The sequence below is a fragment of the Rhinoderma darwinii genome, chromosome 7, assembly GCF_050947455.1.
Source record: "Rhinoderma darwinii isolate aRhiDar2 chromosome 7, aRhiDar2.hap1, whole genome shotgun sequence".
NCBI lineage: Eukaryota > Metazoa > Chordata > Amphibia > Anura > Rhinodermatidae > Rhinoderma > Rhinoderma darwinii.
Window position 1 is genome coordinate 27264782 of NC_134693.1, and position 18345 is coordinate 27283126.

General features: G+C 41.3%; 1 protein-coding gene across 1 annotated transcript in view; it reads left to right on the plus strand.

The window, feature by feature from the left end:
• The first annotated feature begins 219 nt into the window (after positions 1 to 219).
• GLIS1 (GLIS family zinc finger 1) overlaps positions 220 to 18345 on the plus strand; it is a 50297-nt gene continuing 32171 nt past the window's right edge. The window contains exons 1-3 of the mRNA XM_075832154.1: positions 220 to 229; positions 1475 to 1643; positions 3576 to 4515. Coding sequence (XP_075688269.1) covers positions 220 to 229; positions 1475 to 1643; positions 3576 to 4515 — 1119 coding nt within the window. The remainder of the gene's footprint in view (positions 230 to 1474; positions 1644 to 3575; positions 4516 to 18345) is intronic.

The window sequence follows — 18345 nt, forward strand, 5'->3', positions numbered from 1 at the left end:
TTTCGTGTATGCAGCTCTTTGGAAGACCTATGTGTCTCCATGGTTACAGACTTCAAACAAATCCTGTATGTAGTCTGATCCTTCAGTCTTGTATTACTCCACTCCACCTCTGCCCCCTTTTCTTGATAACCTACAGGCAGTAGAAGAGGGGGCAGATGAAAAAGAGTAACACATGACTGCAAGATAAGACTACACATAGTTTGATTGTAGTCCGTAACCATGGAGACACGTAGGAGCTGTATATATAAATGGTAGGATATTTTAAAATCAAGGCTATTTGAAAAGTTGCTTAATTTCTATTTTAGACACATATTAAAAAGGATTTTTACCATTGTCCTTTAGGAAGATGACAAGTCTTTTTATACTAGTGTGATCCTAGCATTACTTGAATGGCATAAGTAGGCGCTTAGGGGAAAGGAATAATGTAAGTAGATTAGTCCTAATCTTCCTTCTTCAACTATTGAAACAAATTAGGATATGATCCAACCAACCAAAGCTGTGCTACATACTAGTAAGACATACATACAATTTGAGAGATCAAACCCAATGGGCATTGGGCAATGGTAATGGGTAATTCCACCCCCATGTAGAGAACTTGTTGTCCATTCAGTATACCCTGTTATGTTAAATATATTGTACCTATGTAGTCTCACATGCATATATGTATATCTTTTTTTGTAATTTCCAATGTGTTTTTCTTCCGGCCTTAGCTTTACCTAGAAACTTTAAAAAAAAAAGTTTTGGTTCTTTATTTTGTGACAGTAGCATCTGATATTTTCTTGGATGATCTGACACTATAGAACAGCTGTCATCTGAAATCCACTGTCATAATATGTCACATTGAATGTATTTAGCTGTTACAGAAGTTACTTGAAACTCCACTCATCCCATCCTCAAATAATTTCTGGCAGAACAAAAAACATAGGGATAGCTTTACCACTATGGGGCTTAGATGTCAACCTTGTTCCTATGCAATTATCTATGTTTCAAAGCGGGAAAGATTATGGCGGGCATCGGAAATCCAATGTCTCAAGTAGCTTTTCTTTGCCTCTCATGTCCACCTAGCTTTCAGTAACATGGTGGTCTCCATTCCTACGTTTGGGTATCAACATAAACAGCTGTTGTGTTCGGAGATGGACATAGTATGGGGGGAGGAATTCTATAATTGTGTTCATCTAATTGTCCGCTAAACCCCCATATCTACCAGATATACCACCATATACCAACATTTGTACCACCATTTTTGACATTAGGAGCTCCACCAAAAAAAGGTTTGAGGTCCATTAGAATAGCAAATATGCGTGGCACATACAATAGCATTAGGCAGGGTACAAACTTTTCTATTGCTTTGTGTAGAACAGACTGTATTCTATTGTTTTTACTAATATTCACTTCATTCATGATTATATTTGATTGACCCTGAAGCAATGACTTTGGAATCTACAGATTCTCTACTGCTCTTATTCCTTTTTAGTGAATGGAGGATATGCTCAGTATAATCTGAAGAAAAGTTTGATAGGAATTGAAGGAATGACCAGCACGGTCCTAGAGGAACGAGACAGTTTCCTTGGCCTTGTCAGAAATTCTAATGAACTTATGGATTCTTATGAGAGTGCAGACGACGCTGAATACACAAATAACAGGTAATGAATGTATGTACTCTAATGAGAGATCTGTAAGAAAAGACTTGTTACAATATTCAGACACCGTAAAACTGACTATGGAGCGAGTTACACTATATGTGCTCTTGGGGTTAAGGAATTATACAGGCTAGATGCCATATCTCTTATCTAAGAATAATAAAAATGAGAGTAGCGTAATTATGTAGTCTCATCTTCTGTCAGTGAGGGCAATTATAAGACAATAGTAATTAGGAGGGAGAGTATAAAGCACAGGTTAAGGGTCAGGCCGGATACTTGTTACCATATTGTGCTTCCTATAATGAAGGGATGAGAGATGCTCATACATCAGAAATTCGACCCCTCTCTCCATCTCATCCCTAATGTTTTTCCCAGGACGAAGAGACACATTACACAGGAGAAGGTTCATTGTCCTTGTTACATGGTCCTCTCTTAATCTCACCAATCAGGTTGTACATCAAAGACGAATCAGCACAATGTAGTTCTCTATGGATCCATCTAGACTTTTGTATTGAATGGTGTGATATTGAAGGGAGACATAGTAAGTGTGTAAGATTGGAGAGAGCAGCGTACGATGGCGATACTTCCTGTGATAAAGGTGATGTGATGTTTTCTGCTTTTATTATTAGGTAACAGATATGAGTTTTGAGTTGGGCAGATATAAATTGAAAAGTTTTAGTTCAACTACCACGTTGTAAATTTATTTATACATTTTCAGGAGGAATAACAGAGGAAAGGCACAATGGTGAGGATGCTCCAGAATTGTGGTTTTATAGTGAATACAAGTTTTTATTAAAACAGACATGTCAGAAGGGCTGACGGGTCATTTTTAAGAAGGTTGAAGGGTAGAAGCAAAGACCCGGAAGTAGTTATAAGCATAACAGTAGGAATTGGTCTTTGGGAAAGTAAGGATAGAGAATATATGAAGATATCAGGGAAAATATATGAATGTTGCAATAGCAGCATTGATCAACAAGCTATGCATTGCATATGTATCGAGTTTTGAATAAGATGCCCTCATTTTTGGGCGAGCACATCCAAAAATTACCATTGAGGCTTAGATGTAGAATCCATTTGCTAAGAAATTTAGCATGGGTCTAAATTCTAGAGTTGTACACTTCAAGTCCATAGGCATTGTGAAAGTTGGGTGCCCCATTGCATCAAGGTCAAATAGTGTCATTATTATAAATATTATTATATACTGCGCAAGATAAGGAACTATTATTGAAAGTAAGATACGTCAGTTGGAAATTACAAGTTCACAAATGTGTTTAACATTTTGTCAAGAAATTAAACGGGTATTCCCATTTCGGACATTTATGGCATATCCGCGGGATATGGCATACATTTTCGATAGATGGGAGTCCAACCTCTGAGCATGCACCTATATCTAGAACGGGGCCCCTTGACCTCCGTTGTACCTTCTCCTGCTGTTGCTAGACTCTGGCCACTGAGTTACGAGGTGCCCATGTTTTCTAAAAACAGCAGAGCACGTTTTGCTACGCTGTTTCCAGAACGCCCATAGAAGTAAATGGAAGTTACAGAAACAGCTTGACTTAGCAAGCTACACTGTTTCAATGGTTTCCGAGTTCTGGAAACAGCGTAGCTAGCTGTGCTACGCTGTTTCCATGACTTTCAATAACTTCTATGGGAGTTCCAGAAACAGCGTGCTCCGGTGTTTCCGGAAAAGCCGGCCTCCTCGTAACTCAGTGGCTGGAGGCCCAGCGACAATGTCAGTGGTTAGGACTGGGGTCAGGGGGCCATGTTCTAGAGATAGCTGCAGGTCCCAGAGATGGAACTCACATCTATCGGACATTTATGGCATATCCTGTGTATATGCCATAAATGTCTAAAATGGGAATACCACTTTAAAAATACCAGAGAGCAGATTAATTATATTTAGGTTCAGAGTTTTCATCCCTCCTTTTCTTGCAGGTCTGCCCGGTATTGCACCTCCATATCTTTTTGTCTAAATGGGCCTCGCTCTGCCAGTCGAATCAAGCAAGAGGGTCCCTGTGACTTCTCTCATCTATCAACAGTATCACGGCACTCGGGCATCTCAGAGTTAAGAGCATCTCTTCTTCCTGACACAGCGGTGACACACAATGGATTGAAACAGTGTCTGTCATCATACTTTTTAGACACCACACACAGCACTTTCCCAGGCTCACTGACAGCCAGCAGCAACTCTACCTCTGCCCAGCTTCAGTCTGGTGGAAGACGGGGATGTTCCACTGATAGTGTTGAAATTGTGGGAATTATACACTCTGCTCACACATCATTGTCACCTTGCGTGAACAGAAATTGCAATTCCCCTCCTAGAACTCAATTTAATTCTGGGGGTGTTCCTAACTGTAGCCCACCAAAGGCAAGCCAGCCGGAGGGTCTTTGTGGATTGCCCTCCTCTGCACAGTGCCTGCTTCGAGGTGCTGGAGGATATGAACTGAAATCACCTGAGCCGGTGAATGTGCCTTGTTCAGAGGGCAGTGCCAATCTCTTTCTACACACAATTCCCAATGACTGTAGCAAGCTCAACTTTCTGAAGCAAAAGTCAGAAGACAGCTATCCACAAGGACTTCTTTCCCCCCTTCATCTTACAATCACCATGTCCCCAAAGACTATTTCACCTGATGAACGGGATGATCTTGGCACTGAGAGGAGACAGCTTTGTCGCTGGATAGATTGCTGTGCCTTTTATGATCAGCAGGAAGAGTTGGTGAGGCACATTGAGAAGACACATATTGACCAGCGCACAGGAGAGGATTTCACGTGTTTTTGGGCTGGTTGTACAAGACGATTCAAACCCTTCAATGCCCGTTATAAACTGCTCATTCACATGAGAGTGCACTCTGGGGAGAAGCCAAATAAGTGTATGGTGAGTGTATATATTCTTATTATAAAAATAATTAATGTTTAGAGCTACCAGAAGGTGAATTTCCAAATTTTTAAACTTTTTTTAGGTCTAACATGAGATTATAGACAAAACTAAACCTAAATGAAAAAAATGGGCCTAGACAAATTTAGCGGTGGAAAAGTATTGGCCATGGCCTTCTTTATTAAAGTTTAAATAAATAATATTAATTTGTTCAACCTTCATAAAATCCAATTTTCCAAACGTATTAAACCAAATATAAGGAGCATAGCCACAGGCTTGAACTTAACAATTATCCAGCACTAAATAGTCCACTCCACAATTGAGTGACTTTACCCAAACTCTTAACAAAGAGGCTGTGACAATATAGTAAATACAAACAACATACAAATTTATAAAACATAAAATAGAGGAGGAAGGGGCAGGAGTGTGCGCCTCTTCTTAAAACTCCTCAAGGGCTGGGTGAGCTGAGACAGCCACTCAGCCGTTGAGCTACAAGTTATGTACAAAGCAGGTCCTATGGGTTCCAGAATAAACCAATGACCTGCTGTTGCTGGGGGAAAAGAAGCCTTCTCATCCAGCAACAGGAACTGATAGGTCATAAAGATGACCAATCTCTGACCTTCCCTAGACCAAATTTGCTTAGAGACGGCCAGAGAAAAGGCAAGAAATTTTCCTGACAAAACTGCTCTAAGGATCGACAAAAGATGTCCCCCCTTAACAGCTTTGTGTTGCAGCGCTGCCGTTTCACGTTGTATGGACATTAAGACATGAATCAGCGTCCGCTGGTGCCCCCACAGGAAGCTGTTTGGGGGCTCCCTCTCTCTCACCCGCTCACTCCTTGCAGCAGGTATTGACAAAGCGGTGGGAAGTAAGTGGTGGGCCTAACCAATTGTCTCAGTTAACCTCGTAGATGCCGTGGTCAATAGCATCTAAGGAGTTTGACAGTGGGAGGGGTGTTACTCTGCTAGTCTATTGGCACCCCATAATGCAATTGCAGGGTGCCGATGACTTTCAATGGCAGCCGGGGGCCAGGCAATAATTCTTTGGAGTACTAAGTATTCCAAAGCATTATGTAAGCGATCAGTGGATCGCAGCTTCTAGTCCCCTAGTGGGACAAATAAAGAACATTTTTTTATTACGTTTAAAAGTATTTAATAAATTAAATAACCCCCCCCCCCAAAAAAAAAAGAAAAAAACATTTTGTCATTAAAATAATATATAACTTTGTTTAAATAGTAAAAATTAATAACAATTTATATATGGCATCACCACAATCGTAATAACCCATGGAAAAAAGATAGACTATTACTTAAACAGCATCGCGCGGTGTGTTATAAATAAAACGCAAAAAATATAGCGGGATTGCTGTTCTTTCACCATTCCTCTCATAGGAAGAATTATGAAATTCAAATAATAAACTATATTCACCCCAAAATGGACAAAAAAAAATAACAACTCGTCCTGCAAAAAAAACAAGTCCCCATACAGCTACGTTGACGGAAAAATCGAAAAGTTAAGGTCTTAGAATGTGGCACCACAAAAAATTTTTGGGGGGTTTTCCATAAAACATGCTTTTATGCAGCAAAAGTAGTAAAGCAGAACAAAAAAATATAAAAATGTGGTATCCCCGTAATTGTACTGAATCATATAATATACCGTAGTTAACATATTATTTATATTGCATGGCCCACGGCGTAAAAGAAGAAACGCCCCAAAAAATTGTAGAATTGCTGTTTTTTTCCATTCCCCAAAAAAGACTAATAAAAGTAAATTAATAAATTATATGTACCTTAAAATAGTAACCATAAAAACTACAACCTGTCCCGCAGTAAACAAGCCCTCATAAAGCTTTGCCAATGGAAAAATAAAAAAGTTATAGCTCTTGGAATGCATAGATGAAGACATGAAAAAAAAAATTGCTTGGTTCTGAAAGACAAAAATAGGCTTTTCCTTAAGGGGTTAATGTCTGTGATCTTGACATTTTGTGCTGATTACATTTTTTAGGTATTTTATAGAGGTCTGAACTAGATCGGACACAGAACTCCAAATCCCCTGCATAGACATAGAGCTAAATGATAAAATTCGGGCTTCCTGCAGCCAACACTAGAGGGAGCTTACTGCATGCTGTTTTATTATTGAGTTCAGTGTATAAGTTGTATGCAGTAAGCTGGACCTATTTAAATGGGAAAAACATGACGCTCAAGGATGGCTATTTACTTTAAAGCATAACCTCAGCCAAAAATGAAAATAATTGATTGTTCCTAAAACGTATGTGCCATGACTGCAAGCAGTCTCTCTTCAATGATTAGCATTCTGCTGCTTCCAGTTTCTGACACAAGAAGAAGCTACTTTCCCATCAGCCATATTTGCTCCTAGCTCTGTCAGTCTGCCAAGCACTAATCTAATCCCCATATACCAGGGGTGTAACATGTAACCATGGGGCCCCATAGCAAAACTTCAAATAGGGTCCCATTCCACCATTTCCACCTTTAGTAATAAGTTCAGAATATGAAAAACTTATGATTATTTTCAACTCCCTTGCCATGTTTTCCTAATGCATAAGGATAATGCACACAGCGATGTCATAACACAGATATAATGCACATGGTCACAGGGTTATTTAACTTTAAAAAAATTGTCATTGGAATCATGAAATAGTGATGTCACTGTAATGAGATAATGTGCACAGTGATGTCACAGCATAGTCATAATTTACACGGTGATGTCACAATGCAAGTATAATGCACACGATGATATCATAGCAAAGCAATAATGCATACATAAATGTCACCATGCACATGGTGACATCACAGCACAGGAAAAATAAAGAGGTCAAAGTGCAGATTTAATACACACAGTGATGCTACAGCAAAAGAATAATGCACAGCCGCACAGGAATGTCACAGCGCAGGGATAATGCACACAATGATAACATAGCAGAGGAATAATGCATACAAAAATGTCACCTTGCACACAGTGACATCACAGTACTAGAAGAAAAAAACATTGATATCACAGTGCAGGCATATTGCACACACTGATGTCAGATTAGATGGATAATGCACATAGTAATGTCGCACAAGTGGGATAATGAACACAGCAGGGGCACAACAAGGAATCATGGGGTTCGACAGCAAAACTTTGAATGAGGCCCCATTCAGTTCTCCACTCCCCCTTTAATTATCTATAGTCATTACTAACTGCACCTTACCCCTGAGGGCCCCCTTAGTTGTTGGATCCCATAGCAGCTGGTGTGCCTGCTACCCTGGTATTTATGCCCATGACCTACAATTAGGCCTAATGCGCATTACCGTGTTTTTTGGTCTGTGTGCTATCCACAATTTTGCAGATAACACACGGACCCATTCATATATATGGCTCTATGCACACGAATGTGATGTTCACGAATCCGTGTGGGGGTTGCAAAAACTCAGGACATGTCATTTTACTGTCCGTATTTGCGGAACATGTGACCTACTCAGGGTTGGGACAAACTGGTGACATCGATTCCAGCCTTCCTTTTTTTTGCGGATCCATGAATACTAATGACACACGGATGCACTACGGAAGGTGTTTTGCGGACAAATAGACCACAAATTCAGACAACGGATCTGTGGTTTTATGGACCGCAAAATTACCTTGGTTGTGTGCATTAGGGCCTGAGGCCGCATTCACACGACAGTGAAAAAAAATGGACATTAAAAAATGATCAACTGCCAGTTTTTCATGGCCCCTTTGCATGAGTGTGTCTCTAAATTTTCATCCATGCTCAGTCCGCCTGTCCGTTTTTAATGGCCGTTTGTCATCCGTTTGCTATCCGTTTTTCATGGCTGTTAAAAAAAAAAGGATGGATTTCATTTGTCAGGTTTTTTTTTGTCCCAACCCCCTGAAAACATCACAGTGCCCATGTAGATAATGCCGCAATGTCCCTGTAGATAGTGCCACAGTGCCCATGTAGATAATGCCGCAATGTCCCTGTAGATAGTGCCACAGTGCCCATGTAGATAATGCCGCAATGTCCCTGTAGATAGTGCCACAGTGCCCATGTAGATAATGCCGCAATGTCCCTGTAGATAGTGCCACAGTACCCATTGTATATAATGCCCACATAGGGCCAGTGCCCACATAGTACCACAGTGCCCACATAGTGCCCCAGTGCCCACATATAAAGTGCCAGTGCTCACATAGAGCCACAGTGCCCACTATAGATATTGCCCCAGTGCGCACATAGTAGCACAGTGCCCACATATAAAGTGACATAGTGCCCACATATAAAGTGCCAGTGCCTATTATAGATAGTGCCAGAGTACCCACATAGTACCACAGTGCCAAAATATAAAGGGACATAATGCCCATATATAAAGTGCCTATGCCCACATAGTGCCACAGTGCCCATGTAGATAGCGGAACAGTGTCCCCTGTAGATAGTGCCACCCCCACATAGCACCCCCTCTGTAGATAGCACATCCCCTGTAGATAGCACACCCCCTTGTAGATACCACCCCCCTCCCCTGTAGATAGCACCACTGAAGCTCACTGTAGGAGCGGAATCCCTCTGGCTGGGGATCCGCCCATAGAGGAGCCCCTGACGTCTCTGTCCGTATATAGACAGTGACGTCATGAGAGCAAAATCCCGAGCCAGAGCGTGCCGGGGATTATGCTCATAGACGGAGCACCTGACATCTCTGTCCATATATGGGGATTCTGCTCCTACAGGGAGCTACAGTGGCGCTATCTACGGGGGATGAGGGGGTGCTATCTTCAGGCAGGGGTGTGCTATTTACTTGGAGGGGTGCTATCTACAAGACTGGAGTCCCCGGCCAGAGATCTTGCGATGCTCTGGCCGGGGATTCCATTGTTGAAAACCCAACATCACTATCCATAAATGGACAGTAATGTCAAGGGCTTCCCCGGACTCAGAGCTGTGTGCGGGGAATGCTCGGCCAGAATCAGTTTTTACCGGTCGTTACAAGGACTGATTCCTAAAAAATGGCCAGTCAAAACCGATCCATTGACTTCTATGGGAGCCGTGGGGTCGTCAAAACGGCAAAAAATAGGACATGTCCTATTTTTTGACGGCCAGTTTTCACGGGCCGTTAAAAAAACCGCAGTGTGAATGCATCCATAGAGCTCTATTGTTCTGAAAATGGCAGTGTGACAGCTGTCGCATGGCCGTTTTTCACGGTCGTCTGAATGTAGCCTAAATCAGTGTGAGACCAGCATCCCCCCTATTCCTTACACTGTGCAGAGATATATGCCTATGTGCAGAGCTCAGAGCCGTGTGCTGGCTGAGGTTTACATATAAGCCTAGGGTATGTTCACACGCGCAAAAAGAAGTGGCCGAAAATTACAGAGCTGTTTTCAAGGGAAAACAGCCTCTCATTTCAAGGCGTTTTATGAATCTGAAAATGAAGTTTAAGGCTGTGTTCACACGGGGCGGATACGCTGCGTAATAATACGCAACGTATTCGCCCTGTGCGCCGCAGAGAATTCCAGATGAAAAAGTGCACCAAACTGTGCTGCAGTTTTTCGCCCGAAATGTCCGTTGTGGTAAACTGCAACACTTACCGGCCTGCTAGCAGGCTATCCTCCTAGGATGGCATTTCATCCCAGGAGACCGCTGCAGCCTGTGATTCGCTGCAGCGGCGGTCATATGGGATGAAGCATCATCCCAGGAGACCAACAGAGTTTGATGCGGTTTTCTGCCCTGAATTCCCTGCGGCGCAAAGGGCGGATACGCTGCGGACGCAGCCTAATAAAGGGGAAAGGAGATTCATAAAAAGCAACAACAGCTATAGAAATGTAATTGTGGATCCTAAAACACATGCACGTGTTTTAAGTCTAGACTATTAGAAATATTTGTGCTACTGTTAGTAGAAAAAAACCTTATATTAATGTTTTTTTTCCATACTGCTTTTGACTTGGAGCTTGAATTTATAGAGTCATTTTGGAAAGATAGTAGAAAGATCTTAGGCTGAGGCTGCACACAATGTGGCAGGTAATGAGGAGCAGCTTGTAGTGCAGCATTCAGCAGCATTCCATCAAAGTACATCGGTCACATTCATCAACGCTCATGAAAGGTTGCAGTTTGCAGAAACTGTCATTGTTCCTCAACCTTCACAGCAGAGTTGTAGGAAGACTTTCCTTCACTCAGGGCAAATATTTAGTTTGTTTCTGTAGCCCTTTCTCTAAATACCCTGGCCAAGGCAGAGTGGTTGCTCCCTGGCACCCAGCACACATGCCAGTCTCCCCTATTCGGCCAACTGCACTTTCTGCAAACTTTTGATATGTCATAGAGGCATGTCAAAAGTTTGGATCAGTGGGGGATATTTCTATGAGAGTCGTCTTCAGCCAAAAAAGAAGCACAGATCACAACCGAATGTGCAGGATGCTCAGCTGAGCGCTCTGCATCTTCATTTTAGCAACGGTTGAGGGTCTCAGCACCCATACCCCCAACGATCCAAACTTTTGATATGTCTCTATGACATATCAAAAGTTTATAGAAAGTGCTATTACTCTGTTGACTTCATTAATAAAGATTAATGACACAATGGTCCCTTTTTTTATCCTCCTTCTATGCTTTGTCATCCAAATGTATTTTTTTCACAAAAGCATGGATGCCTGTACCGCTTATTACAGACCTTGTTACTTTTGTATTGCGTATACATTTTTTTAAGTCAAGCGTACAGTACCATAGTGTGCAGCGCTTTTCTCGCCGTGAGAAAAAACAGAATCCCAACCGAAATCCAGATGGACCCCATTATGTCAATGAGATTCGTTTGGGATAAATAGTTGTCTAGGCTCCGTTAAGAACTAAAGCCATGACGCTAATGTGAACGGAGCCTAATACTTGTAGTCTGGTAGCTTTTTTAGAAATGGAGCCAGAAGTCAGTAATTCTCATTGTGCTGGAGAAAAAAAAGTCTAAACAAAAACAATATTCTTTATGCCTGAGATGTTTAGACAAAGGAATTTGGGCTCCTTGAAAACAGGAAATAAATGAGACATTTTTATAGTAAGTAAGTGGTCCTATAAAATGCCAGTTAATCCTTTACTGATCTGATCTTCAAAAAAGTGATCACACAGTCATTCCTAGTAAGAAGCTCCTCCGTCCATCTGATCTCAATTACTGTCCTCCCCTTCTCATCTGTACGCTCAAGGATTCCCTGACTTGTCCATCACATCTAAATCCTACACTCACCCCCTACTTCATATTGTCCTCTTCTCACCAGCCCATTCACTTGGGCCATACAGTAGTAAGAGGAAACCATCTAATCTCCCTGCAATATCCTGTTATGTTTCATACTTAGTGTGTGTTATTTTAGTTTTATTACATTTGAGATTTATCTGCATTATAATCAGAAAAGTGTCCAACCAAAATAATGAGGCAATGCCTCTTGGACCTTCATGTTTGAAGATTAATTTTCCTGCTTTCTTAGATTCAGTGTTCCAGACAACTGGAATTTCGATTGTCTGAGACAACAGAAATTAGCAAATTTAATATGCTTTTATATGGAAGCAGAATAACCTCCCTCGTCCCAGCTTGGGTTCCTTCCTATACATTCAGCTTTTTAATCTATGGGTGGAGTGTGGGCCGTGATATGGATGTGTGGACTTTACTGCACAAATGATGAAGTCATTGTGTGAAATTGCATTATCAAAGTATATTTTAGCAAATCCATCTCATGTGTCACCATGGGTCAGTGCACACCAACCAATCCATGAAATTCACAGTAAATGACCTGCTCCAAAAGGTAAAGGAGTTCAAAAAGTTGCAGTCAACCCTGAGTATCTCACTACCCAGCAATGAGGAGAAATTAAGATCTCAGTCTGGACAGAAGACCTGCCTAAGCTTGGCGATAACGGAATTTGATGCTTTGCTAATAAGCATCATAGTCTTGAACTTAGTGACCATAAGGTATTGCCTCTAAGGACATATTTATACATGGTTAAGAATTTTATGGTGGGATTGAATGTACTGGACATCTCGTGAGATCTAGTCCAATCTCTGAACTTCATTTCTTAGTGATGCTGAATTAGTAAATGCTCCTGTTGCCACTTCCAACTATGGTTTTGTACGTGGAGGACACATACAGCATGAATACTACAGCAGGAGAAAATGTCCTTTAAGTGAAGAGTGATCTGTAGTTATTCTGCTAAAACTAAAAAAAGTTTCACCCATAGTCCAAAACCAATTGTTGATCTGTTGTGTATGTGTGGTGCAAGGAGATTAGGCCTGATTCACATCAGCGTTGGAGGCTCCGTTACAGGCCTCTGTCACATTCTCCTATTATCTCATATGATACGTTATTTATTAATGATAATAATAATGATGATGAAGAAGAAGAAGAAGGACATAAAGTGCAGAACTTGATGGAGGTGATGGAAGTCAGGTAATAACCTAGCCTTAATTTTTTGCTTATTTTTTTGAGATGCAAAATGGCCCACAAAATTAAAGAGGTTTACCAGTACTTAAACAATGAAGACCTATTAGGATAAGTTATTAATGTTTGATTGGTGAAGATCTTACCACCGGGACACCTGCCGATTAGCAGAATGAGGAGCTTCTATATTATCTGCACTGGTACAACAGCTCATCTGTTATGGTAGTTCCTGGTTCTGAGGCTTGGTCGGACCCCAAAAAAATCAAACGTTGATGGCCTATTCTAAGCCCTTCAAAGAAAAACTTTTTGTCAGGGAGATAGAAAAAAAATGTGCACTGCTGCATGTCCCTCTCTAAGGCTATGTTCACACGGAGTATTTTGCAGGAGGAATATCTGCCTCAAAATTCCGTTTGGAAGTTTGAGGCAGATTTTCCTCTCACTGCACGCCGATTTTCGTGGCGTTTTTCGCCCGCGGACATTGAGCGCCGCGGGCATAAAACACTGCGAAATACGCTTTCTCTGCCTCCCATTGAAGTCAATGGGAGGTCAGAGGCGGAAACGCCCGAAGATAGGGCATGTCGCTTCTTTTTCCCGCGAGGCAGTTTTACTGCTCGCGTGAAAAAGACGCCGACGCCTCCCATTCAAATCAATGGGAGGCATTTTAGGGCTGTTTTTTGCTGAGTTTTGCGACGCGGTTTCCGTGTCAAAAAACTCGTCAAAATACTCCGTGTGAACATAGCCTAAAGCTGCATCTTACTGAAAAATGTAAGATTTATGTCTAGACCCAAGCTGCTATCTGCTATAACGACAGGAAGTGCTCACATTAATATGCCCCACCATCTCTAGTATTGTATGGACAGTGACACTTCTCGGTATTGTACATTTTTCATACATAATTCACGCTCTCAAATATTCCTGGCTAGTACACCCTTAAGAACATATTTTTGCACTATTTCTTTCAAAATATAGAAATAATGTTAAAAAAAAAAAAGGAAAAACTATTAGGGCTAAATTGTGTGACAAAATATTGTCAGTTCGCATTTTTACTTCCTTTCAATCATTTTGGTCTGTTAGCATTTATGTTTTAGTATTTGTTTTTTTTAATATATAATATACCCCCTTAAAAAGCTAGAAAATATATTGAAACACAAAGTATATTAGAAAGTTGTATAACTTCTCTTTACACAGTGATTAAGCTTTATTTATATAGGACTGGACAACCCCTTCCTACAATGAAGATGCATTTGTGATCAGCTGATCGCCGCAGTCCTGGCTGCTCTAACCCCATGTGTTTAGCTGTAATCACCGCGGGAAGCTTTGTGCAGCCACTGCAGGGGAGATGTAGTATTCCCACTCAAATGAAAGGGAGACCATGTAATCCATGCTTGCGTTGAGTCCACCAGCTCTTTGCAGCTGCTCTCCACTCTCGATCACAGAGGAAGTTTCAAGTGGGGACCTTCATCTATGACATCAACATGCTGTAATAGGGGAAACATTATAAAGGTTTGGCCCTTTAAGGGATTAACCCTATGAGTTAAAACATTTGATAGATGTGCTGTACATATATGTGTGTGTATATATATATATATATATATATATATATATATACATACATGTATACTGTGCACAGAACATCTACAACTAATCAACACAAAGTAATAGTGGATTGCAGATCATTGACAAATATTCCACACTCGTCTGTCAGAGGATGAAAATGGAATCCAAATGTAACATTCCCTAAACTTTTCTAACTGTAAATCTCACCTCAGCCTGCAAATAATTACAACCAGCCGCACTATGTGGAATGAATACATCTGGCGGTACCAGGCCTACGGGTCAAAATTTATTGCCTTGGGGAATGCTTTCACAGTCATGGAGTTTATGAGTGGACCAAAGGGGTTTATTCTTCAGTGATGTAATGGCGTTTTGTGTACACTCCGCAGAGGATATTGTGTACACACTGCTACATCTCCCCAGCTACTGTGCATTGCACAATTCAACTACATGCAGATCCAGCATGGCCTCCCCCTATAAACATCTTTCTTTGTCTACTATTTGTTTTCCCTGTACTTTTATTGAACATTTCTTAAAGAGGACCTGTCACCACTCCTGACATGTCTGTTTTAGTAAATAATTGTATTCCCCATGAAATAAATATATATTCTGAGAACTCTATGTTGCACCATTCCCCTGTTATTCCTTCTAGACATTTATGAATAAATTGACAACTGGGTGTTACCAGTTGGGGGTGTGTCCCTACATAGACTGACAATGTCCAATCAGTGCTGACAGTGTAGGGACACACCCCTTTCGACAAGAGGAATGGTAACCACCCAGTTGTCAATTCATGCATACATTTCTAGAAGGAATAGCAGAGGAATGGTACAGCGCAGAGTTTTAAGAAAATATGTTCCAGAATTTTTATTTCAAGGGGAATATAAGTATTTTCTAAAAATAGGCATGTCAGGAGAGGTGATAGGTCCTCTTTAAGTTTGTGCATTGTCACCTAGACATTAATGCTCACTGTTAATAGTTACTAAAGATATTTTTACATTTTAAGATAAATTTCCCTTGAAATTGGGATTTGTACATACTTGCCTACTTTTAGGATACATTTTCAGGAAGATTTGAGATGCCGTGCACTTTCTATGTAAACCCCTACCACAAGAACAGGCCTCAGCGACAGGGAAAATACTTCCATTAACAGCGCTATCAGAGTTCCCCATAAACAATAGAGCCAGCAAATTATCCCACATATACAGTGCCAGGAGAGTGCCTCCAGTAAGCAATTACACAACCCTGTGAGGGTAACCCAAATAGTAAAATAATAAACCTCAATTTAAAATTCTGCTTTGGTTCTTCGTTGCCAGCTTCTAATGGTCCCGCTATTCCATGTTTACACATCCACAAGTAAGGCATTAGGACAGTTTATGGGGGAATGTAACCAATGTAATCAATGCAGATGCTTTAAGGCTGGGTTCACACTGAGTTTTTTGCAGGAGGAAAACATGCCTCAAAATTCTGTTTTGAATTTTGAGTCAGATTTTGCTCTGCCTGCACGCCGATTTTCGTGGCATTTTTCGCCCGCGGCCATTGAGCGCCGCATGCAAAAAACGTCGCGAAATACGCTTCTTCTGCTTCCCATTGATATCAATGGGAGGCCAGAAGCGTAAACACCCGAAGATAGAGCATGTCCCTACTTTTTCCCGCAAGCCGGTTTTTCCATTCGCGGGAAAAAAACGCCTCCGCCTCCCATTAAAATCAACGGGAGGCATTTTCGGCCGCTTTTTGGCGCGTTTTACCGACGCAGTTTCCTTAGTGTGTTTCTGTAAGCATTATTCCCATCCAGTGATATCACTGTGTGCATTTTCAGGGATGTTTGTATATGAGGTGCAGATGTTACAGCCACACCTGGGACCTGGTGCCTAAGGAGGCCCAATGGTTCCTCAGCCACATAAAAGGATACTAGATAAATTGCTTGTAAAGTTGGGTGACCCTGATACATATTTTGCATCGATTCAGGAACTATAAATTACTGCTCTTGTACACATTAGGCTATGTTCACACTGAGTTTTTTTGCAGGCGGAATTTCTGCCTCAAAATTCCGTTTGGAAGTTTGAGGCAGATTTTCCTCTCCCTACACGCCGATTTTCGCAGCGTTTTTTGTCCGCGGCCATTGAGCGCCGCGGGCATAAAACGCCACGAAATACGCTTTCTCTGTCTCCCATTGATGTCAATGGGAGGTCAGAGGCGTAAACTCCCGAAGATAGGGCATGTCCCTTCTTTCTCCCGCGAGACAGTTTTACCGCTCGTGGGAAAAAGACGCCTCCGCCTCCCATTGAAATCAATGGGAGGCATTTTCGGGCCGTTTTTGACGAGTTTTGCGACGCGGTCTCCGCGTCAAAAAATTCTGTGTGAACATAGCATTAGACATTCCACCACAGTAATAATAAACACAGTGATATCACAATACAGGAATAATAAACAGTTTTAATTCTGCACAGGAATAATAATCACAGTGATGTTACAGCACAGGGTTATTGACCAGTGAAGTAACAGCATAGAATTAACAGTCACAGTGATGTCACACACAGTACAGGGATAATAAATACTGTAAGGTCATAGGAAAGGGTTGGTTAATTAGTAACTAGGGTTGGAAAAAGAAACTATTTTATCTACTTCAACCTATAATTGCACACAGTGATGTCACAGTATGAGAATAACGTGCTATGTGATGTCACAGATCAGGGATAATACTCAGTGATGTCACAACACAGAGATAATAAACAGCCTCATAGTACATGGGAAAACCATTCAGTGATGTCACAGTACAGAGGTTGTAAACAGTAGTACATCCTTATGTGGTAGATTTGCCATTGGGTCCCCACAGGCCCTAGGACCCAGGTCGGACTGTGACCTCTGCACCCCCTATAGTTGTGCCTCTTATCGAATCTGTAACCCGTGTAGGAGACTCTAGAAATAGCAAAGAAATGGCTGAACGTTAAAAATAAATTTTAAATAACTTTGTAAATTACTTACTAAGTGTATTGCACTCGCAATATGAACGCGGCCATGTGACAGCGACAGGCCTATGGGAAAAGCATAAAGCACCAGATCTTGAGATCTCATTGACCACATTTTTATATTAGTTAAATTTGAATAATGCTTAAAGGGAATCTGTCACCTCTAAAATCTCCCCTAAATTACAGTAATCCGTAAAAACTCTTGAAGGTGCTGATGATGACGTGTCTAAGTAGTCCCCTCCATTATATCGTCAAGCTTAGTAGTCCTCTCTATGCATCAGTGTGCAACGCACGGCCCGTTTCCAGGCTTACAGCGGGGGAATGAAAGTGAGTAGAAGGATAAAAATTGCAGATTCAGAATCAGCGTCTTTCAAGCTATTTACGCATTACTGTAGTTTAGGTGGGTTTTCGGAAGTGACAGTGTCTCTTTAAATATTTAATGTTGCTAGAGCCCCTTTAACAGATGATACACAAGAGGATGACTTAGGGTTTGATATATCTAGGTACATTTTTCTATGTATAGTATAACACACCAGATAGTTAGTACTGATGCCGTATACATTCTCGCTACCCTGGTTTGTCTACTCTCAGCGAAAGAATAATTTGTTAATTCCAAAATGAAACCCTCACAGGACTGGGAAAGCACGGTGCCTGGCTTGGTACTGAATAGGAGCTTTGTTTGGCGCTGACGTAATGTATACACTAATTGTATATCTTGTATTAAGTTTGTAATGGCGAGGTCTGCATCACTTAATCAAAACACGGCCTGATGGCAGAAGGCTTAATTAGCGGCTTCAGTGGGAGCGCAGCTAGTTAAATATTGTGATTAGATTAATTAGAAAGGATTATGGTTACGTTTCTCGCTTCTGTACACTGTGAATTTTCCACGGTGGTCTGAGGCTTCACTTCTGCAATGCATGCTTAA